Source organism: Aulonocara stuartgranti, assembly GCF_965226115.1.
Source record: "Aulonocara stuartgranti genome assembly, chromosome: 3".
Taxonomy (NCBI): domain Eukaryota; kingdom Metazoa; phylum Chordata; class Actinopteri; order Cichliformes; family Cichlidae; genus Aulonocara; species Aulonocara stuartgranti.
Window position 1 is genome coordinate 58,290,243 of NC_138941.1, and position 23,524 is coordinate 58,313,766.

Consider the following 23,524-nt stretch of genomic DNA (forward strand, 5'->3'; position numbering starts at 1 on the left):
ACATTTTTCATATTTATGCTTTTGGCACTGAGGGTATCTAATACGCATGTTGTCACTGTGTTTTGTACTACCTGCTGTGAGGGCTCTGCTTTCACTTTGAGCAGTCTGTTTTTATTTTGTCTCGTGAGTGTGTGTGTGTTTTTCAAACGAGATCCTCGTCAGTTTGATTTTGTTACCACAAACTTTGTGTGAAGTTCACAACAGAGGTAAAGAGATTTAAACACCCCAGTTTAAGGAGGCAGGCAGGGGTTGGACCACCTGCACATGACAGGTGAAGAAGAGAGTATCAGGGGAGATGTGCAACAGAAACAGAGAGAACTTATCACAAGATGATAAATGGCAGCTTTGTTGACAAGATTAAAAGACACGTCCATCAGAGTTCAGCAACATTGCAGTTTGATTAAATAAAAAGTTTTTAAACTACACAAGGTTTATTTTCTCCTCTGATAGTAATCATATTTAACATATCAGTGATGGAAGAAATACAGACTATAAAGAAATATAGTAAATGTGTGTCTAATTAAACTGTTCCTGTGAACCTTAAATAATCCTTAAATATGTTCAGTGTTACAAACTTGAAGAAGCACAGAAAAGATCATCAGACATTAATCTAATCAGTTTTCAGCCTTCATTCATATTGAAATGCTGAAATCTTCCCTGCTAGACTGAAGTGCAGCGTTTGATACCATTGGCCATAACATTTTATTACTGCTATTATTAAAAGAGTCCTCTTCACTCACACTGAGGTTAATTATGAAGCTCCACAGGCTGCAAAGACCAGTTCTGTTTACATACCCACTTTTATTGGTTAAACTGAGGTTATTGTAACGGGGTGTAAAACTCTTAGAAACACTGTGGCTAACAAGATCCTTACTCTGGACGGCATTGTCTTGAGCCGTCTGTTGTAGTGATTTGGCAAATTATAAGTAAAATTAAGGCACACAACCCCATCGCACAACATCAACATTTATTTATATACAAAATAAAAATGCTTTTTTATGGAAAAGAATTGTAACTTCACATTTCATCACCAATTAGTTGGGTAAGGCCTCATCCTTATCCCGTAGTTATTTGGGTAATTTCTCAGGACCTTGGAAGAGTGTTAACTATACTAACTACAAAACACCTCCTGTTCTATAATCTGTGCTAAAGGATGAAAAACCAAAAATTACATCTGTAATGCAAATAGTCTAAACTAGGAAGTGGTCGCTGTGACTTATGTTAAAAAATAATAATAATCACTTTTCCAAGTAAAATATAAAAAGAGATCTTGTTTTCAAGTTTTCACTCATGCACCCTCAGCTTTAAAAAACGCAGCAAAGTCTCATGTTTGTCCACATCATTGCAGTTAAACTATATTTGTGTTGCACCTCTAAATAATAAAGACTCCTTTTTGAACATCTTTTTATTTACATCTTTTTAATTCAATAAAACCACAAAATGTTTAACTGACTTAAAATGATATGAAATATATAAAATGTAATAATGCTCTTATTTAATTTATCCCTCAGAAAAGTTACTCTGATTATTTTACATGATCTTGTTTTTAAACAGCGTCTGTTCTTCTCCAGTGTTGCTGATGAGGTCGATCTTCACATCGTCTCCAATGTTCCAGCTGACCATGTATATCCACAGCAAGTCAGCATAAGTTTCATTTGGCTTCTTGACAGCATCTTGCCGTAACTGTAAATGTAACCAATAAAAAGGTCACAGATGTCCAAGTTAAAAGTAACAATAAGAGAGACTGAACGAAAAATCTAGTAACACAGAGACTCACAAGGAGTGTCTTTCCAGCTTCCAGTATAAAGTTTTCTTTAAATTCGTATGTGCCACTTTCTCTGTTGTTGATCTGTAGTTTTAACTTCCAACCTGACAAAAGTTTATTCTGTAAAAGGAAAACAAGAGAATAAAAAAGGGGGAAAATGAATGAGGCAATAATAAAGTTCAGTGTGTGTTAAATCCAAAGTGTTTATCAATGAGTGTGTTACGTCCACATAAGTGAAAAGGACCTTTTTAAAATATTTCTGAATACATGGAACATGTGGTTTGTGTTTAGGTAGTACTCATTGTTCATCAGCATGCAAGCAGCAGTACCTCACTGGAAGTGTTTTTCAGACAGATATAGGCGCCATTTCTGTCGACCTTGACCAACGTGATGTCACCTGTCTTTGAGCTGTGATTGGCTGAGTCGCTCTTATTCTGTTCCTCAAAACTGGTCTGAGATTTCTCAGGAGGTGGTTTGCTTGTGTCTGGCTGAGAGAGAGACAACATAAGCAGATTAGTGTGTGCGAGAGGGAGAGATGGACAAGATATTTGAGCCTATGAGAAACAGTGTTTGATTCGATCTCCAGTTTTTATTTGCAGTCCAGTTTTTCAAGAAGACGACACGACATTGGGTCTTGTCGTCTTCCTGTTTTTTCTTTAGATAACAGACAGTAGAGTCTTTGTCTGTGGTTTTAATATAAATCTGTTTTTACACACTGAGTTTGGGTTTTTGTTTTCTTTTTAAGCATTAATAAAGTGTAAAATACATGTAAATGTGCTGCATGTTTGTTTGTTTATGGTTGAGGACAGAGCGAGGTCCCAGTAAATAAATGTGTTTGTCCTGAAGTGTTCAAAACAACAGTCTGTGTGTGTTTACTTCTTTCTTCATGTTGCTGATCTCTGCATCTTTCTTCTCCAGTTCCTGATGAGCCTCTTTCAGTTTTTCATCTGCCTCCTTCAGCTTCTCCTCAGCTGCATGTTGGTTTTTCTCACACTAACAGACAAACAGATCAACACAACGGTTTAGCCTTAACTTTACTATGGGTGTGGTCGAACAGTGAGTGCTGCTGTCATTAGGAACATGAATGTTTCCAGCTGTAGCACATTGTGTCTGTTGTTTGGCAGTGTGTTTGTTCATCACTCATTTCATTGGATAATAAATCTGCTTTTGCCCGTGTTGCGGGAATTGCCGTCTTGTGTGTGACTGGGTGCAGTAAGGAGTGTATGTGATGTGTGTGTGTGAGCATGCACGTGAAGGAAACGCGGGGAGCGAAAGAAGAAAAGAGAGAGAGAGTGTGTCATGGGTAGAGAAGGCGACCGGGAGCAGCGTTCTAACGGGCTACAGGCTATGCAGTGTGTTTTTTGAAGTGTGCAGTACTGCTATTAAAGCCTCATCTCTTCAATACTCTCCGGTGCCTCGGCTGATTTCTGTCTGCCTCACTACTCCACAAAAGTGAAGGGAGTTAACCCCGAAGGAGGACAAACTTCGGCCCTGGAGGAAGCAACTCCCCTCGCGTCTCTCGACCACGGTCAGGGGACTGACGGCGAGGAATGGTTAACAACCGACTGGAGTTTGGATTACTTTCTTTTGAGGACATTTTTTGCATTTTTTAAATGTTTTACTCATGCTCATATTTTTGTTTTATAACATCTTAAAGACATTTAAGGTTTCTTCTGATTTTTTTTTTCTTCTGATAATTTGATATTATTGCATTTCTATCTTCACTGTGAGCGTGGCCATAGGGGGAATGATGTCAATCATTAGGAACATAAATGTTTTCAGTCGTTACTGCAGGCAGCCTTTAATTTAGTTGTAGCATATTATCTGTATTTGTCTTTGGTTTGGTAGTGTGTTTGTTCACTTATTTTGCATGAGTTTAGGTTCCTGGTTTCTTTTGAGGTGAAGCATTACAAAAATGAATAGAGGCTTTTTTTGGGAAATGGGTCAACTTTGTCTTGACACGGTGAAATTGTGTTTCCTTGTTTCTTCGACTCACTGAACTCTCCATCCTTCTTCCTCAGATTGTAATTCAGTTTTTCATTGGCCCTCTTAAATATCTCATCATCTGGATGTTGGTTTTGCTCAAGCTGACAGACAAACATATATCAACACAAATGTGAGACTGAACAAAACTATCTGGACTGTTAAACCATAGCAGTCTGAAAACCACTGAGGCACTTGTGTTTTGTTTCAAATCTCTCTTTCTTAAAAGAGCTCGCACAGAGAATCTGACCTCTAACTGACCCTAAACTAAGGTAACTGTATATGAGAGCAAGAATAAAATATTAAAATCAAACTGAAGACTGACTGAATTAATTTTATTATCTCTCATCTATAAAGTGTCAGTGCTTTTATCAAATGTTCTCTTTAGCTTATGACAAAATATGCAAACTTTAACAGTTTTCATTTAAGAAATTAACAGTATGAACCCAGGACTGTGTTGTTGCAACTATGCTAACCACCATCCTGCCTCTATAGCTTAAACATGTTAACATCATGTAAGGTTTTAATTTAAAAGTGAATACATGTGATTTTAGTTGTATCTTTTGTGGATTTGTGGAAATATGGCTTTTTAGTTACAGAAGAACTCTGGACTCTTCTTCATGAGCAACTGTGGAGATTAAGAGTGATCAGTTGCTGAGTTTTGGGAAGTGCTCCAGACTTAGAGAAAACAGAAAAAGTTCTGTTGTGAGATTCTGCATAACAAACTCCACAATGACACATGACAAAACAAAAGATGTGAATATCAGGACGGCAGAAAAATATCATCTATTCTTATAACAGAAGATGGTAACTATTTCTCTGTCATGTATAATTGCTCTAAAAGATTTATTTCACTGTTAGCTAACCCTGGACATGCTATTCATATATTCTTTTTATTTGTGCCATTTTCATTTTCTCTCTTTTCTTTCCACTCACACTCTTTCTTCCCCATATACATGTAATATCCAGCTTATTTTTCAAAATTTCCTGTCTGTTCATTTTCTTGTGTTTCATTCATATCACTCACTGCAACGTTGTCCTGTGACATGAGCTTATCTTGCTCTTGGTCTCTTTCAGTTTTGTCACTTTCAGGGCGGTTTGCTGTTTCTTGTTCTTTACATGCATCACAGTGAGCTCTCCTGACATCTGAGAGACGACATATGCAGATTAGTGTGTGCGAGAGGGAGAGATGGACAAGATATTTGAGCCTATGAGAAACAGTGTTTGCTAAACACAGTAAAAATATTTTGAACATTTAAAAAATTTGATCTCCAGTTTTTATTCACTGTCCAGTTTCTCAAGAAGACGACACGACATTGGGTCTTGTCGTCTTCCTGTTTTTTCTTTAGATAACAGACAGTAGAGTCTTTGTCTGTGGTTTTAATATAAATCTGTTTTTACACACTGAGTTTGGGTTTTTGTTTTCTTTTTAAGCATTAATAAAGTGTAAAATACATGTAAATGTGCTGCATGTTTGTTTGTTTATGGTTGAGGACAGAGCGAGGTCCCAGTAAATAAATGTGTTTGTCCTGAAGTGTTCAAAACAACAGTCTGTGTGTGTTTACTTCTTTCTTCATGTTGCTGATCTCTGCATCTTTCTTCTCCAGTTCCTGATGAGCCTCTTTCAGTTTTTCATCTGCCTCCTTCAGCTTCTCCTCAGCTGCATGTTGGTTTTTCTCACACTAACAGACAAACAGATCAACACAACGGTTTAGCCTTAACTTTACTATGGGTGTGGTCGAACAGTGAGTGCTGCTGTCATTAGGAACATGAATGTTTCCAGCTGTAGCACATTGTGTCTGTTGTTTGGCAGTGTGTTTGTTCATCACTCATTTCATTGGATAATAAATCTGCTTTTGCCCGTGTTGCGGGAATTGCCGTCTTGTGTGTGACTGGGTGCAGTAAGGAGTGTATGTGATGTGTGTGTGTGAGCATGCACGTGAAGGAAACGCGGGGAGCGAAAGAAGAAAAAGAGAGAGAGAGTGTGTCATGGGTAGAGAAGGCGACCGGGAGCAGCGTTCTAACGGGCTACAGGCTATGCAGTGTGTTTTTTGAAGTGTGCAGTACTGCTATTAAAGCCTCATCTCTTCAATACTCTCCGGTGCCTCGGCTGATTTCTGTCTGCCTCACTACTCCACAAAAGTGAAGGGAGTTAACCCCGAAGGAGGACAAACTTCGGCCCTGGAGGAAGCAACTCCCCTCGCGTCTCTCGACCACGGTCAGGGGACTGACGGCGAGGAATGGTTAACAACCGACTGGAGTTTGGATTACTTTCTTTTGAGGACATTTTTTGCATTTTTTAAATGTTTTACTCATGCTCATATTTTTGTTTTATAACATCTTAAAGACATTTAAGGTTTCTTCTGATTTTTTTTTTTCTTCTGATAATTTGATATTATTGCATTTCTATCTTCACTGTGAGCGTGGCCATAGGGGGAATGATGTCAATCATTAGGAACATAAATGTTTTCAGTCGTTACTGCAGGCAGCCTTTAATTTAGTTGTAGCATATTATCTGTATTTGTCTTTGGTTTGGTAGTGTGTTTGTTCACTTATTTTGCATGAGTTTAGGTTCCTGGTTTCTTTTGAGGTGAAGCATTACAAAAATGAATAGAGGCTTTTTTTGGGAAATGGGTCAACTTTGTCTTGACACGGTGAAATTGTGTTTCCTTGTTTCTTCGACTCACTGAACTCTCCATCCTTCTTCCTCAGATTGTAATTCAGTTTTTCATTGGCCCTCTTAAATATCTCATCATCTGGATGTTGGTTTTGCTCAAGCTGACAGACAAACATATATCAACACAAATGTGAGACTGAACAAAACTATCTGGACTGTTAAACCATAGCAGTCTGAAAACCACTGAGGCACTTGTGTTTTGTTTCAAATCTCTCTTTCTGAAAAGAGCTCGCACAGAGAATCTGACCTCTAACTGACCCTAAACTAAGGTAACTGTATATGAGAGCAAGAATAAAATATTAAAATCAAACTGAAGACTGACTGAATTAATTTTATTATCTCTCATCTATAAAGTGTCAGTGCTTTTATCAAATGTTCTCTTTAGCTTATGACAAAATATGCAAACTTTAACAGTTTTCATTTAAGAAATTAACAATATGAACCCAGGACTGTGTTGTTGCAACTATGCTAACCACCATCCTGCCTCTATAGCTTAAACATGTTAACATCATGTAAGGTTTTAATTTAAAAGTGAATACATGTGATTTTAGTTGTATCTTTGGTGGATTTGTGGAAATATGGCTTTTTAGTTACAGAAGAACTCTGGACTCTTCTTCATGAGCAACTGTGGAGATTAAGAGTGATCAGTTGCTGAGTTTTGGGAAGTGCTCCAGACTTAGAGAAAACAGAAAAAGTTCTGTTGTGAGATCCTGCATAACAAACTGCACAATGACACATGACAAAACAAAAGATGTGAATATCAGGACGGCAGAAAAATATCATCTATTCTTATAACAGAAGATGGTAACTATTTCTCTGTCATGTATAATTGCTCTAAAAGATTTATTTCACTGTTAGCTAACCCTGAACATGCTATTCATATATTCTTTTTATTTGTGCCATTTTCATTTTCTCTCTTTTCTTTCCACTCGCACTCTTTCTTCCCCATATACATGTAATATCCTGATTATTTTTCAAAATTTTCTGTCTGTTCATTTTCTTGTGTTTCGTTCATATCACTCACTGCAACGATGTCCTGTAACATGAGCTTATCTTGCTCTTGGTCTCTTTCAGTTTTGTCACTTTCAGGGCGGTTTGCTGTTTCTTGTTCTTTACATGCATCACAGTGAGCTCTCCTGACATCTGTTAAAAGCATAGACAAGATTCAGAGCGTTCTCACTCCCGAGGCGTAACATGTCGACGTTTTGTCACGTCCCACAGCGTTCCTGAGGAACGCGAAAGGAGACCTTCGGCGTTCTTATGGTACGCGGCGGGTTATTGCTGGAATCCAGTGCAATGACGCTCCCGCGGGAGTAGACGTTCCAGCCCTGTATTTCAGCCCTAAACCTAACCTTATCCCTAGCCCTGACCATAACCTTATTCCTGACCTTAACCAGGACTTTAATGATGTTAAATAGCGTGTTTCTAAGCAATTTGAAGAAAAAGAGCGAACATGTGTAGGTTCAGTCCAGACGGTTCTCATATTTCCTCTTTTTCCGAGGTCGTCATTTAGGAACGTGGTGGGTAGCCGAAAACGTAATATGGTGACGATTAGTCACCTAGCGTAAAATGTTACGCTTTGGGAGTGAGAACGGGTTGCAAGATTACAATATGATGTTCTCTTGAGCTAAAATGATAACGCAGCATATAATCATCTCATTTTAAACTAAATGATGAAGTGCATATATTGTGCCTTATCTCATAACACACAATGATGTTTAGCTGCTTATAAAAAAATAAGTGTAATTTACACAAATGTGTCTTTCTGTTGCTTCAAAACCTGTTAGAATAACTTGAGATATTAATTTAGACAGCATGGTGAATCAATTTGTATCTTACTTGTTTTGTTTTGTCTCCAGATGAAAAAGACTCCAATCAAAATCAAGATGATGCTTACAGCCAAACTAACAGCCAAACCAATAACAATGGGAGCAGCAGAACAGGATGTGAGCTCAAAGAATTCATCTGAAACAATAAACACAGAATTACATGTTATTTCACCAGATTTTGATTTAGGCTGAATTAAGCATATCATACATTTTATAAACGATATTTACCTGGAACATGTTTGTGTGTCTCTCTGCTCTTGCTGATTTGCTTCTGTTGGACTCTGCAGGTGATGTTGTTGCTGTGTCTCTTCTCCACAGTCACTCTGCTGCTGACAGTATAGAGGTCATCAGGACCTCTGAGGGTCTCTGTAGGTCCAGCAGAGAGGAGGTTTCCCTCACCGTCCAACCACAGCAGCTCAGGCTCTGGATACCAGCCTGCAGATTCACACTGTAAAACCACTCCTCCTCTATTTTCGCCAGTTCCAGATAAACTGATGAGAAGTGACCTGGCAGCATGTGATGCTGAGTAAAATGAAGAGTTTAGAAAAGTTCTTAGTGGGTGAAAAAACACATATTATGGACAGTAATTCCCAATTATTAAATTATTATTATTAAAAAATTCTGATGCATTTGGTGTGTTGTTTTTTCTAATATTAATCATGAATAATAACATAATGCTAAATTAATAAACATTTCTGTGATAAAATATTTCCTCAACCTACAGAAATATGAACTTTCACTGGAACTAAATATGAAAATCTCACCATTTGCTCCTCATTGACAGTTCTACCAAAATCCTGTTGGCTGGATTTATGATTTATATCATATCATAATCCACTACACCATGAACATATGACATGTATCTACTTACCAACCACAAGCTTAACAAAAGATTTTTTCTCCATTAAAGGAATGCTGCATTCATATGTTCCTTCATCAGAGAGTTTTACTCTGGAGAGTTTCAGTGAAATATTTCCATGCTTCAGCTCATTGATGAACAGTGATGATCTTCCCCTGTATGAAGGATTTCTTGTATTCACCAGATCCTGACCGGATCGCCACACATGGACAAATCTCGGGTTCATGTCAGATCTTGTCCACTCCAATATCTCAGCTGTCACATCCTCTGCAGGCTCCACGTGACACGGTAAAATAACATCATCATCAACTAATGCAACTACTGGTTGATGTGGACCAACCACCTGAGACTCCACTGTAGACGGGAGGAAAAACAAAGAATGAAAGAAAGATGCGTTTATTAATTTTTGTAGCCAGTTTGAATGCATATATATATATATATATATATATATATATATATATATATATATATATATATATATATAGGCAACAAATCATCAAATCATGAAAATCAAAATATGAACTACTGTTTGTACCAAATGTAACATATTTAATGTTTTGTTTATATGCACTGTAAAAAAATATTATGCAAGCAACATCAAGCCTACCTCTATTTAAGCGTATTAGTAGATGGAAAACCAAAATACTGAAGACTTTAAGCGGAGAGAGGGAGAGCACATCTATCTGTGGAAGCATCTTCCTCTGAAAATACATCAGTGATACAAGATGTGATGCAAGAGGTCATAGAAATAATAAGAATTTGTTTATTTCATATCTAAAATCAACTTATTCAAGATTAAAAACATATTTTACATGTTTAATATGTTTTAATATGTTAAGTACTGTCATGAGGTCATCAACATGCACTTAGCACTATTGTGTTCCATTAACTCCAGAGTTAAGACACCAGACATTTTGCTATTGATTAAAGTGAACACATTACTTTACCATGGTGCTAAATTGCAGCTTAGGGAATAACTTTTGGTCAGTGGCATCTTTATCTTTGACGTGAACTCTGCTGCTGATTGTTTTGATTGTGTAATGGGCTGCAAGGAAAGCTTAGCTATCAGATTATTACTTTTCATAGATAGATACTGTATTGATCCACAAGGGAAATTGGTTTGTTATAGCAGCAGGATAAATAATGAAAATAGTGCAATCTGCAATAAACAACAAATAAATACAAAGGGATCTAATCAAAATCTGTGTTTATAGATAACAAATTCAGAAATGGGTAACCATACCTGATGTTTGCACATGTTCTCCTTTATCAAAGTCAAAGTCAAAGTCAACTTTATTTGTCGATTCTGCCACATGTACAGGACATACGGAGAATAGAAATTGCGTTACTCTCAATCCCTAGATAAATAGCAAATGAACATTTAAATATATTTAAATATAAAAGTGATTAAAAATGCAAGTAAAATAATTAAAAAGTAAAAATTTAAATAAATACAATTTTACATATAACAAGAAAGCTATATAATATACAATATAATGGGTAAGTGACATTGAGTGTAAACCAGGCAGAGTAGTGCAAATAGGCAAATAGTGCAAATGGAGATTTAGTAGTGTACGGTAAGAGAAAGTGTAACAACAAAGTCTTATGAGGTAATGGCAGTCCAATGCTCCACAAAGTGACTGGTAACTGGTGCAGGCCAGTGAGTGAGTCAGAGAGTGTGTGTGTGTGTGTGTGTGTGACAGAGTTCAGTGAGACCGTGGAGGAGAGAGGGGAGAGGGGGCAGAATCGGGAGGGAGTTAAGCTTCCTGACAGCCTGATGGATGAAGCTGTCCTTCAGTCTGCTGGTCCTGGCCTGGAGACTCCGCAGTCTCCTCCCCGACGGCAGCAGCTTGAAGAAGCTTTGCATTGGGTGCGTGGGATCAGCCGCTATGCAAAGGGCTTTTTTAGTGAGACGGGTGCTGTAAATGTCCTGGAGGGAGGGGAGAGAGACACCAATGATCCTCTCTGCAGCTCTCACTATGCGTTGGAGGGTTCTATGACAGGACGCATTGCAGGCTCCAAACCACACAGTGATGCAGCTCGACAGGATGCTCTCGATGGTGCCTCTGTAGAAAGTGTGCATGATGGGGGCTGGTGCTCCTGCTCTTCTTAGTTTGCGGAGAAAGAAGAGACGCTGCTGTGATTTCTTGGCCAGTGCTGTGGTGTTGTACGTCCAGGAGAGATCCTCTGTGATGTGCACACCCAAAAACTTGGTGCTGCTCACTCTCTCCACAGACGCTCCGTCAATGGTCAGAGGAGCATGTTGGGTGTGCATTCTCCTGAAGTCCACAACAATCTCCTTCGTCTTCTCCACATTCAGAGAGAGATTGTTGTCAGCACACCACGTGGCCAGGCGTCTCACCTCACTTCTGTAGTCAGTCTCATCCCTGTTGCTAATGAGACCCACCACCGTTGTGTCGTCCGCAAACTTGATGAAGAGGTTGGAGCTGTATGATGGAGTGCAGTCATGGGTCAGCAGAGTGAAGAGGAGGGGGCTCAGCACACATCCCTGCGGGGCCCCCGTGTTTAAAATGATGGTGCTGGATGTGTTACTGCCAACCCGTACTGCTTGAGGTCTTCCGGTGAGGAAATCCAACAGCCAGTTGCACAGTGAGGTGTTGAGCCCCAGCTGGACCAGTTTTTGAATGAGCTGTTGGGGGATTATGGTGTTGAATGCTGAACTGAAATCTATGAACAGCATTCGAACATATGAGTCATTTTTGTCCAGGTGTGTGAGTGCCGAGTGGAGTGCAGTGGAGATGGCATCATCGGTTGAGCGGTTGGGCCGATAGGCAAACTGGAAGGGATCCAGGGAGGGGGGCAGGACAGTCTTGATGTGTTGCATGACTAGTCGTTCGAAGCACTTCATCAGGATGGGAGTAAGTGCAACAGGACGGTAGTCATTAAAGCAGGAGGGAGATGACTTTTTTGGGACCGGAATGATTGTGGTGGCTTTAAAACATGTGGGGACGGCAGCCTTTATTTCAAAAGATATCCATAATAAAAGTATTTTAAAATGTATTATTTATTGTTTCCATCTCATAATTTTCTGCACATGGACAAAAGCTGGTCTCACCATAAATTCCATAAGATTTCCGTTTATGAAGTTGGAATCACAGCTGGTAAACTACAGCCAACAGAGACAGTTTGCTGTGAGTGTAAAGTGACTTTCTAGCTGCTGGACTGTGCAGAGCTGTTGTAAATTGGTGAAATATGAAACATTTACAATGTTTTCTTTATACAAAGTAGAATATTGTAAAAACAGAGAAAAAAAAAACTTGGAAGAATAACTCTGCCCAGACATCTACACTATACTTTCACTTTTAAATCTTTCTTTTCTGCTTTCATATCAAATATTTTAAACCTTAGTCATTCACTTGTAAAATATTTATTTTTATTTACACAGATTTAATTATGTCAGTGAAATAAATTAAACTATAATCAGACTTTATAACGAGACACCAGAAAAGCATTTAGAACTTAAAAACAGACAATTTGAAAGAGACTTACCCGTGGAAAGTTGTGTGAGACTACAAGGTGAGGGTGAAAATCATTAACCTTCTGACATTAACTTACTTTGGCTTATAAACTCCAGATCCATCATATATGCTCAGAGTTATGGAAAAAATAAATAGGCTCTTAAGATTCAGAGTTCTTGTTAATCAAAGTATAATGCTGGAAAAATCTATTTAACATCCATTGTTGATTCTGGTTCAGTTGTACGCTGTCTCAAATGCTGACCTTTGAGCCTGTTGTAAAATAATCAAGATGAAACCATATCCGTCTTCGCAGTGTTCAAAAAGAGGGAAGCTTTCACATGGTAAGTGTCATCTCAGCTATCATACTGAAGATGGCAGTACAGGACTGAAGCTTGTATTGAAAAAGGTTTCCTTACTCAAAACTTTTCTAAACAGTCCTCTTTGGTGATATCTGGTGACCAAAAATATTAAGAGCAGCTTGCGTCTACATCTTGAAATAAACTTCTTCTTTATGATTGCCCACTCTACAGAGTTGAGTTGCCAGCTTCTGTTTAATACGTGACATTTCTGTGAGCTATCAGGGTGAAGTTGTGGTGTTTTGAACATGTATTTTATGAAAAAAGCAGAGAAAAATATTTTTGTTTGAGGATTTTATGTCAGATTTTGTGCATGTAGATTTTGAAATTCAAATTCAAATTTTATTTGTCACACACACACAACCATACACAGTATGACATGGGGGTGAAATGCTTGTAGCTGTACAATGCCCGACCATTAAATGACAGAAGAAAAAGTATTTCAATATTTACAATTTACAGGTTACTATAAATATTTACAATTTAACTTAGGAATTTACAGTAAAGAATGTGCAAATAGCAGAAGAGATTATAAAGATTATAAATTATAGGAATTATAGGATTATAGGAAATGTGTGGTGGTGCGTGTGGTGATGTGTGTGAGAGTCCAGTCTTATAGTGACGTGTGTGGGAGAGTCCAGTCCTACACCTGGTTCAGGGCCCGAATAGCCTGGGGGAAGAAGCTCCTCCTCATTCTCTCTGTTTTGGCCTTAAGGGAGCGGAAGCGCTTCCCAGACCTCAACAGTGAGAAGAGTCCATTGTTGGGATGGGAGAGGTCCATCATAATCTTCCTAGCTTTGGACTTGCACCGCTTGGTGTAGATGGACAGCAGGTCAGGGAGCTCTGATTGAATGATGCGTTTGGCCGAGCGCACCACTCTTTGCAGATCTCGTCTGTCCTGCTTGGTGCTGTTCCCAAACCAGGTGCAGGTGTTTGCCGTCAGGACGCTCTCAATGGTGCAGGAGTAAAAGTTCTTGAGCACCTTCAGTGGCAGATGGAAGTCTCTAAGTCTTCTGAGGAAGAAGAGACGCTGACGGGCTTTCTTAACCAGGGAGTTGATGTGGCAGGACCATGACAGGTCCTGAGTGATGTGGACACCCAGGTATCGGAAACTGTCCACTCTCTCCACTGGCGTGCCACTGATGATGAGGGGTTTGTAATTCCTCGCCTGCTTTGTAGTGAAGTCCACGATCAGCTCCTTAGTCTTGCTGATGTTTAGGAGGAGGTTATTCTCCTGCCACCAGGTCTCCAGATTCCTAATCTCCTCCAGGTAGGCCGTCTCGATGTTGTCGGAGAGCAGGCCCACAACAGCAGTGTCGTCAGCAAACTTGACAATGGAGGTGGTGTCTGATGTGGCTACACAGTCATAAGTGTACAGTGAGTACAGCAGGGGGCTTAAAACACAGCCCTGAGGCACTCCAGTGCTGAGTGAGATGGAGGGGGAGACTTGTTTTCCCACCCTCACTGATTGGGGTCTGTCTGTGAGGAAGTTGAGGATCCACTGACACAGTGATGAGCTGAGTCCTAGATCCGTCAACTTGGTGAAAAGCTTAGAGGGAATTATTGTGTTGAATGCTGAACTGCAGTCCACGAACAGCATCCTAACATAATTTTCCTCTGCCAGTGTCCAGGTGACTCAGGGATGTGTGGAGCAGGTGAGATATGGCATCGTCTGTGGAACGATTAGTCCGGTAAGCAAACTGGTGGCAGGAAGTGAAGAAGTGATGTGATCTCTCATCAGTCTTTCAAAACACTTCATCACAATTGAGGTCAGTGCTACTGGACGGTAGTCATTGTGGCAAGCGGGCTGTTGTTTCTTTGGAACAGGAACAATAATGGACTGTTTGAAGCATGTGGGAACCACAGCTTGGGCCAGGGAGAGGTTGAAGATCTCCGTGAACACCGGTGCTAGCTGGTCAGCGCAGGCTCTAAGGACACAGCCAGGGATTGCATCTGGTCCTGCTGCCTTCCTGGTGTTCACCCTCCTGAAGGTGTTCCTCACGGCATGCTCTGTGATGATGAATGCATTTTCTTCACTGGTGCACTCCGAGCGCGCGCAGCCGTTTGTTGTTTTAATTGCTGCAGCGTCGAAGCGAGCATAAAAGATGTTCAGCTCATCAGCCAGTGAAGCATCGGCATTCATCATTGAAGAAGCTGGTCGTTTATAGTCCGTTATAGTCCGCAGTCCTTTCCACAGGCTGCTAGAGTCGCACTGTCGTAGCTGTGACTCTAGTTTGCGCACGTTGTAGAACGCAGCCTTGTATAGGTCCATATTACCGGAGACGAGCCCTTCATTGTAGGCAGCGGTGCGTGATCGCAGAGCGTCGCGGATGTTTTTATCCACCCACGGCTTCTGGTTGGGAAATGTTCGGATGATAGTTCTTTCTGCTGTGTCGTCCGCTAGTTTCCCGATAAATCCCACAACCGCTTCTGTAAACATGTTGATGTCATCAGAGCTGCGCCTAAACATATCCCAGTCTGCGTCATCCAGTGCGTCCTGCAGCGCGGCCACTGATTGGTCCGTCCAGCGAGCGACCTCCCTCCTGATTGGTGGTTGCTGCTTTAGCCTTTGTTTGTAAGCAGGCATGAGGAAGATGGCGGCATGGTCCAATTTTCCAAATGCCGGCAGGGGCTGAGCCTTGTAACAGTTCTTGAACGGGGTGTAGCAGTGGTCTAATGTCCTAGTGCCCCGGGTGGGGCAGTTGATGTGCTGGTGAAGGTTGTGAAATGTCCGTTTGAGATTCACTCTGTTAAAATCTCCCATAACAATGAGTGCAGCATCTTGGTGAAGTGTTTGTTGATGTGCGAGAGCCTCATGTAGCTCACATAAGGCAGTGTCCGAGTCCGCGTGAGACGGAATGTAAACAGTGCAGGCAATGACCGCAGTGAATTCCGGAGGGAGATAGAAAGGGCGACATTTAACAATCAAAAGTTCCAGATTGGGCGAGCAGGAGCGTGTGAGTGGGGAGATGTTTGTGCTGTCGCACCATCTGTTGTTCACCATCAAACACACTCCACCACCTCTTTTCTTCCCCGACTCCATTGTCCTGTCCATGCGGTGAACCGAAAAGAACCCCGTCGGCTTCACGGCGTGGTCTGGTATCGCTGGGTTCAGCCAAGTCTCGGTGAAGCAGAGGAGGTTGCAGTCCCGAATGTCTCTCTGGAACTTGATTCTGGCTCTGAGGTCATCAAGCTTGTTCTCGATGGATTGAACATTGGCTAGCAGGATACTGGGCATGGGCATGTGCGCGAGCCCGTAGCCTGTTCCTGATGCCGGCTCTCTTACCTCGAGGCCGTCGCTTAGGGTCGCGTCCTTTGTTCTCTTTCAGGATCTCCTTTGGCCAGGTTGGGTCCGAAGTTAAACATGGTTAAATTTTCGTGTATTGTAGACCAATAGAAACCAAAGTGTCTCTACTGTAGCAAATTTGTGTGTTTTGTATGATGCCCATGCAAGATTATGGCAGATATAGCAAAAAGTGACGAAAAACTGCAAAAAGTGGAGAAGTCGGGGCAGAGCATCCAGCACGGCAGCCGACCTCACCGGCGTCATTTTTGTACATAAAGGTGTAGAAATGGTGCAAAATACATCAGCAGGCTATGGATGACATGCAAGAGTAAGGGACACACGATTTCAAAAATTTGACTAAAAAGAAAAACATCCCTATCACAAGCTGTAACACAGCCAAAATCAAAAGTCCTGAGTAGGGCATACGTGTTTTGACAGTGTAGTAAACAGTAGTCACACCCCTGTGTTTTATCTCTATTTGGCAAATATATTAAAGAAAAGCACAAAGTCTCAGCCAAGGCTGGAGGTGACCAATAGAACACTCACCAGGAACACAGATCAGCTCAGACTATGACCTTTTATTTTGAAATGAACCTGCTCCATAGCAGTGTAACTTAAGCACATGACTAAAACTGAAAGCTCAGAGTTTCACCTGGTCACCCCGATGAGAAAAAGTGCTGCTTTAAGTGCAGGTCTCTGATTCCAAGAACAGTTCTTTATCAACATAAATACAGTATTTCTTACACTTTGCTGCTACATTTGGAGCTTTTAACAACTGACAGACATTTGTCATGTAGTATGTGCTCACGGTTTCACAGAGAAACAACAGTCTGACTTTATTCAGAGTTTATTCACTAACATGTAAAAAAAAAATCCCTGTTTTTTTGTTTTTGTTTTTTTTACCACAAATTGTAGTGTTTTGTTATAAGCTTATTTTTTTTTGTTCTCTGACTCAAAAACAACCCCCAAAACAAAACAAACAAATAGAAGAAGACTTACCACAGATAGACCCCAGACTACACAGTAATCCAAACTGTCAAAGTGAAACAAGTCACTGGAGCCGAGCAGGAAACAAAAACTCAATATTAATGAGTCACTGCAAACCAGACATTCCTGTCGGATCAGTTTCTAACGTTCATTGCTGCACATTTCTTGGTCTGTCTATGAAATTTCCCACTCGTGGGACTAATAAAGGTATCTTATCTTATCAGATAAACACTGAGCATGACAAACACAGGGGCGGTTGTATGGGCTCAAAATGTGGTCATAAATATTTTGTACTTGTAAAAAAGATTTGTATGTGTAAAAAAGATTTGTGTGTGCGTAAAAAAGATTTGTATGTGTAAAAAAGATTTGTGTGTGCGTAAAAAAGATTTGTATGTGTAAAAAAGATTTGTGTGTGCGTAAAAAAGATTTGTATGTGTAAAAAAGATTTGTGTGTGGACTTAGGAAAAAAACCCCTGCAAGTTACAAGTACGGATTTTGACCCTATTTTTCTTCCTTTCATCTGATTGGTCAATGTCATGTCAATCACAAATGTAACAATCCAATCAGAGAACAGATGGGTTTGGCTGTCGAGGGGCGCTTTATTGACCAAATACTTATTTTCCACCCTGATTTACGAATAAATTCTTTACAAATCCTACCATGTGAATTCATGGATTTTTATTTCACATTCTGTCTCTCACAGTTGAAGTGTACCTCTGGTGCAAATTACTGACCTCTGTCATCATTTTAGGTGGGGGAACTTGCACAATCGGTGGCTGACTAAATACTTTTTTGCCCCACTGTATACAAAATCACACAAAGAATTTGGAAGGGCCAGGCTGCTCTCAACTGGTTCACTGTCGCTCGCTTCTCTCTCTCCCAGCAGCTGTCAGAGCGGCTTTTTGAACCCAGTCACATGATCCATGATCCAATCAGCAGCCCACTGCTCTTCATTAGAGGAAGGACCTGCAGAGATTCTTAAAACACAGCAAAGAAACACAACACAGCAGCTAACACAGATTTCCTATGGCCACAGGCCGTAACAAGAACCTAAAAATAAACAATTTGAAACAGATGAAACTGTGGAAAGTTGTGTGAGACTACAAGGTGTCTGAAAATACTTAACCTGATGGCGTTAACTTACGTTGGCTTATCAACTCCAGATCCATCATATATGCTCAGATTTATGGAAAAAACAGGCCCTTAAAATTCAAAGTTCTTGTTAATCAAAGTATAATGCTGGAAAAATATTAATTTATCAGGTTAACACTCATTGTTGAATCTGGTTAGATCAGGTACCCATATGGAAAATATATATATAAATCTTATAAAGTTTGTATCTGTCTTGTGTGAAACTTGTATGAAAAGCATATAAGTGTGAAAACAGATATAAGATCCCTTGAAAAATTATATAATGAAACTTGTATGTTTTGGATACTTACTAAAACAATGTATGAAAGTAATGCGAAAGTGGCCACTTTCATGAGTAATCACATATAAGTTTTTACTATTTCTTTTCCGTATGGGTAATCTCAGCAATCTCAATAATCTGGTTAGATCAGGTATACAGTGTGTCAAATGCTGAACTTTGAGCCTGTTATAATATAATAGAGCTGAAACCATATCTGTCTTTATGGTGTTCAAAAAGGGGGAAACATTCACATGTGATGTGTTATCTCAGCTATCATACTGAAGGTGGCAGCACAGGACTGATCTTTGAAGTACACACTGATTCTCAGGATTGTTTTATATCATCTGTTATCCATTTCAGTGTCGCAGGGGTGCCACCGGTGATTTGGGGTCCCGTGAAAAAAGATATCACTTTGGGCCCCACAACTTTAATTTTGCAAACCATGCCAGCCCTAAAAATATAAGACTCTGCAGACATGGATCAATATTCTGCTAAGAGAAATAGATTTATTGATTTTGTGTATGACTGATGAAATATGTGCAAGACACTACATTTTAATCATTGTAATGATAACTTTATCAGATTTTTTTAAAAATAATATCAAGTACTGGCAATTATAACTAAAACAATTGTTTGTATATCAGATTTCAAACAAAGTATATGCAGCAGAAATATGTCTCTGTCCTGAGACCTAGTGGAGCTCAAAGACAGAGATCTAAAAATTATTTTTATTCATTTGTTGACATAAAATAACTCATCAACTTCTTCAGGTATCAGTGGTTCAGTGTACAGAGTATGCAGATGGGAGTTGAACAGCTGAGCCTGAAGAAGAGGTTTGATCTGTTTGACCTGGCAGCAGGTCTGCAGATCAGTGGTTTCGTAGACTTGCAGTATACGTACAAAGGGTCTGCCTGCACCAATTACATGTTTGCTAAAATAACACAAACACATTCTTTTCTGTTAGAAGTGAAGTGAACTATCTAATACTAGCAAAGTCAAGCAGTTTCTTTTATGTGGACCTCACTACGAGTTTCATTTCCACCCGTCTCCCTTTCTTTTTAAACTTAGGCTCCTATTATCACTATTAACAGAAGCATCCTACCATCTTACTGCTCAGCATCAGCTAGCAGCACCTGGACCAAACCAAATCATGAAATAAGGAGGGGGAGGCGGGGTCAGAGTGACTGGATTTATTGTTTGCTGCAAAAAACCAAAACAAAACTAGTTCTAGGAAACAAAACTCTTTCTAAGTACCTCGTGAAGCAAAAATAAAAAAGACTAATTGAATGTTCACCTGTGTTCTAGATTCCAGTCAGTCACAGGCCCTTAGAATCATCATCACTCAGTGTTTGAATACAAACAAGGCTGAAAAACGGTTATGTTTGATTTGTCATATAGGAAACAGCTAATCACATGTAATAAAAACAATAGAGTATGTGGTTTAAAGAGACTTCACATGTGAGACATTTATAAATACAGTTTATACTTTGAATAAATATAGATGATGCATTCTCAGTCTTTCTTACTCTGACTGAGTGCTCATAGCTGTTTTTACTACAAGCCTCATTGATACAATCACACAGACGTTCATAGAGCATTTGGTGTTTAAGCAGTTTAATATTCACTCACACTCTGGTGGATGCATTTGGGCAACATGGCGTTTAATATCTTTCTTAAGGACACTTTGACGTGCAGACTGCAGTAGAGGTCGATATTAATCTTAAACTGCTGTTTGATCTGCAGATTGAATTTAAAGGAAGCGATAAATACTCAAAACCTAAAACAAAGACACAAATATATTGTAACTCATCTGTATGTAAAGAATAGTTTCAGCTGGACTTGTTTTTGCAGTTCATGGTCAGTATCAAACTCCTAACTGCTCTCTTTGTCCTTTACCTGCTCTCTGGTAGAACCACAGTGAGTCAGGCTTCATGTTATTAAAGTCAAACTGCAGGAAGAGGAAGTTTTCATCTGCAGTACAGAGCAGCTGTATTTCAGGCTCAGACATTCATCTGCAGGACAACATGAAGGTTACAGCTGTCGGCTTCACAATGTGTGAGTTCTCTGGTTTTACATATTTCTGTGTACTTGAATAAAACTTCCACAAATTGTTTTAACAGCATTAACACTGGAAACTTATTCAGTTACAGTGTTTCTGTCAATCTGGTCGTTGTCATGTTTGTCAGTATGTTCACAGTTTGCATTAAATAAAACTCACTGAAGGTCTGACAGATTAAAATGTCATCATTTATAAATATTCAGCAGGAGGTCGTGTGCAGAAGTTCATTTGTAACTGAGTTTATATTTGCAGTAACAAACTCTTTGGCTGATAATTTCTTTAATTTTTCAGTGTTACTTGTATTTATTCTGCTGGCCACACATGTTGAAAACAGGGGTAAGCAGCTGGGCAAGTTTCTCTCTTAAATCACACAATTTTGTCACAAACTTTTGTTTACTACAGCAATTATTGATTGTTCCTTTACTCTATACAGTAACTTCATTTGATGTCTTTCTGGTTAAGATGCTGCGTTTCGCATCGTCCCAAAAAGACTGCAGTTCTTTGAGCTGGAGTCTGTCTTCTTTCACTGTGAGGGTCTTGATGGAGCTTCTCAGTTAAAAGGGATCAGAAATACAGAAATACTCATTTCAGTGTGTGATGAGAGCTCACCAACACTACTGTGTGCGATTCATCGAGCCTATGCAACAGACAGCGGTGAATACTGGTGTGAGACTGGAGCAGGAGAGAAAAGCATCAGTGTCAACATCACCATAACTCGTATGTTTAACACTCGAGTGACCGAAATATTATATTATGAAAAGATGACGTCATTTATGACCTGATGGATTTATGTCATTCAGAAACATTTTCTAACATAAAAATGTTCTATTTGTATCTATAGCTGTAGTATTCTGAACTATTATTATTATTTATTGTAAACAGCATTTAAGTTATTTTAATGAATCATAATGATTCCATTCAAATGTTGCCACAATATTGATGAATCAAGCCACAGTATTTGTTCAGTCTTATGTACTATTAATAAAAATTAACATTAAAATGAGTGAATATCAATGAGTCCAAAACGTCGTTACCATGGCAGCTGTTAACTAAAAAATTGTTCCACTTATTATTTCAGTGTTTTGCTTGTTTGGTTTGAAATGTTACAGATTTCTGTATCAGATAAAAAGTCTTGTTTTTCAGCTGGTTCTGTCGTCCTAGAGAGTCCTGTTGTCCCTGTCAAGGAGGGAAACAATGTGACTCTGCGCTGCAGGAACAAGACAAAGACTTCAAACCTCACAGCTGATTTCTATAAAGATGGCTTCCTCATCGGGAACAGCTACACAGGAGAGATGAGCATCCACAAAGTTTCCAGGTCTGATGAAGGACTCTACAAGTGTAAGATGTTTGATACTGGAGAATCACCAGAGAGCTTGTTGACTGTCACAGGTACAAATTCAGTCATTTTAAATCAGAAATTAAGAGCTAGAATAAATGATAATTTTAGAGTGTAGCTAAATATAATTAAGTGGAGACAATCAGTTTTCCCATTCTGTCATTTAAAGGTGAACCTTATTTGTTTTACAGCAGATGTATTTTTATCATTGCAGCACTTCACAGAGAGACCTGCTCATCTTCTTGTTCTGTCGTCCAGGTGTTCCTAATGTTGAGGACTATTTTCACCATTGTGATGGTGGTTCTGCTGCTGTTGTTAGTGGGATTACTTCACTTTGGAAAACTCAGTGTTACACAGACATAAATGGTATCTGTATATAAAGATGACTGATGGAGAATGTTCTGGAAGTTTTAACATTTAGATAATAATACAGTGCAGTAAACTGGACAATTATAAGAGTTACACTATGACGGGTGATTGCAAATATTGTAAAAAAAAATACTTCGACTTCACTTTTTTTTTACCTTTTTTATTGCTTTGACTTTGTTGGTTGCTGTTAAACTTGTCATGCACAGAAGAGTGTAAAACCACAGGCCTGCTGAGCATGTTTAAAGACCTCTCAGTATCTCAGTTTACTCAGCGTGTGATTATTTTAGATGCTGCAGATGCTCCAGTAATTTTAGCTTCTTAGATACAAACCGCATGAGAAAATGTTTGTTCACAGTAGAGTTAAAATACGTCAGCGTGATCATTTCAGTGCCAGCTTGAGGCTTAAAAATTCTACATAAGCCTTGTAGCTGCAAACATGTCAGTGTATCTTCTGCAGCTAAATAGTAAGCATGAGAACAATAACTTATATATATATTAACATATTTTAAAATAAAATGACCCAACAGAGGGGTGTGGATGTCAGTTACTACTTTCATTTCATTCATTCACCTTTAAATTTGTTAACTGTTTTAAAATAATTGACAAAAATATATATAAAGACAATCCCAGTGTCATCCGGATCAGCGGATCCAAGCCTCACCTGGTTTTCTCCCACGCTGTCGCCCACCTGTAAGGACATCTGCGGCTCTTCACCTGCTGGAAACTGCCCTTAACTACCTGCCCTCGATCCACAGCTCTCCTGCCCCCCCCCCCCCCCCCCGCGCTACAAGTAAGGCAAACCCCATTCTCACTGTTTAATCTCTCGTCGTCACAAACCTCGCCATTCACTAATTCCACTCTCTCTCCCATTTCAGGCACTTTGCCCCGTGAAACTCCCGCCGTGAACTTTCACTACTAAACTCACTGCAAACTTGTGGCTGTTGAGCATAGTGTCTGCTTTTGGGTCCATTTATGTGACACCCAGTGAAAATATCATCTATGAGAAAAGAAAGAAACAAAATATATGTTTACATACAGAAAAAGAAAAATGTGAAACATGTTTTGGAACTTAAAAAATTTAATATTAAAAGATCAAGATTGTTTTTTCCATTTCTTACTTCACTTAAC

General features: G+C 39.5%; 2 protein-coding genes across 2 annotated transcripts; one reads left to right on the forward strand and one right to left on the reverse strand.

Moving 5' to 3' along the window:
* Nucleotides 1–1,431: 1,431 nt before the first annotated feature.
* On the reverse strand, nucleotides 1,432–17,270 carry LOC309701821 (uncharacterized protein). Its single transcript, XM_082526091.1, has 11 exons — nucleotides 17,234–17,270; nucleotides 9,721–9,814; nucleotides 9,126–9,467; nucleotides 8,483–8,776; nucleotides 8,265–8,390; nucleotides 7,450–7,568; nucleotides 5,314–5,430; nucleotides 2,642–2,758; nucleotides 2,095–2,253; nucleotides 1,778–1,885; nucleotides 1,432–1,683 (listed from the first exon to the last, which is right to left on the reverse strand). Exons 2-11 carry the CDS (start codon nucleotides 9,806–9,808, stop codon nucleotides 1,531–1,533), a joined length of 1,623 nt encoding a protein of 540 aa, XP_082382217.1. The 5' UTR covers nucleotides 9,809–9,814; nucleotides 17,234–17,270; the 3' UTR covers nucleotides 1,432–1,530.
* A 2,163-nt stretch (nucleotides 17,271–19,433) lies between these two features.
* Nucleotides 19,434–22,833, forward strand: LOC309703147 (low affinity immunoglobulin gamma Fc region receptor II-like; the record flags this gene model as incomplete). The annotated part of the gene is made up of 5 exons (XM_082527857.1): nucleotides 19,434–19,491; nucleotides 20,983–21,027; nucleotides 21,154–21,408; nucleotides 21,835–22,080; nucleotides 22,242–22,833. The coding sequence occupies 5 exons, from the start codon at nucleotides 19,434–19,436 to the stop codon at nucleotides 22,388–22,390; spliced, it is 753 nt and encodes a 250-aa protein (XP_082383983.1). The 3' UTR covers nucleotides 22,391–22,833.
* Nucleotides 22,834–23,524: the final 691 nt, after the last annotated feature.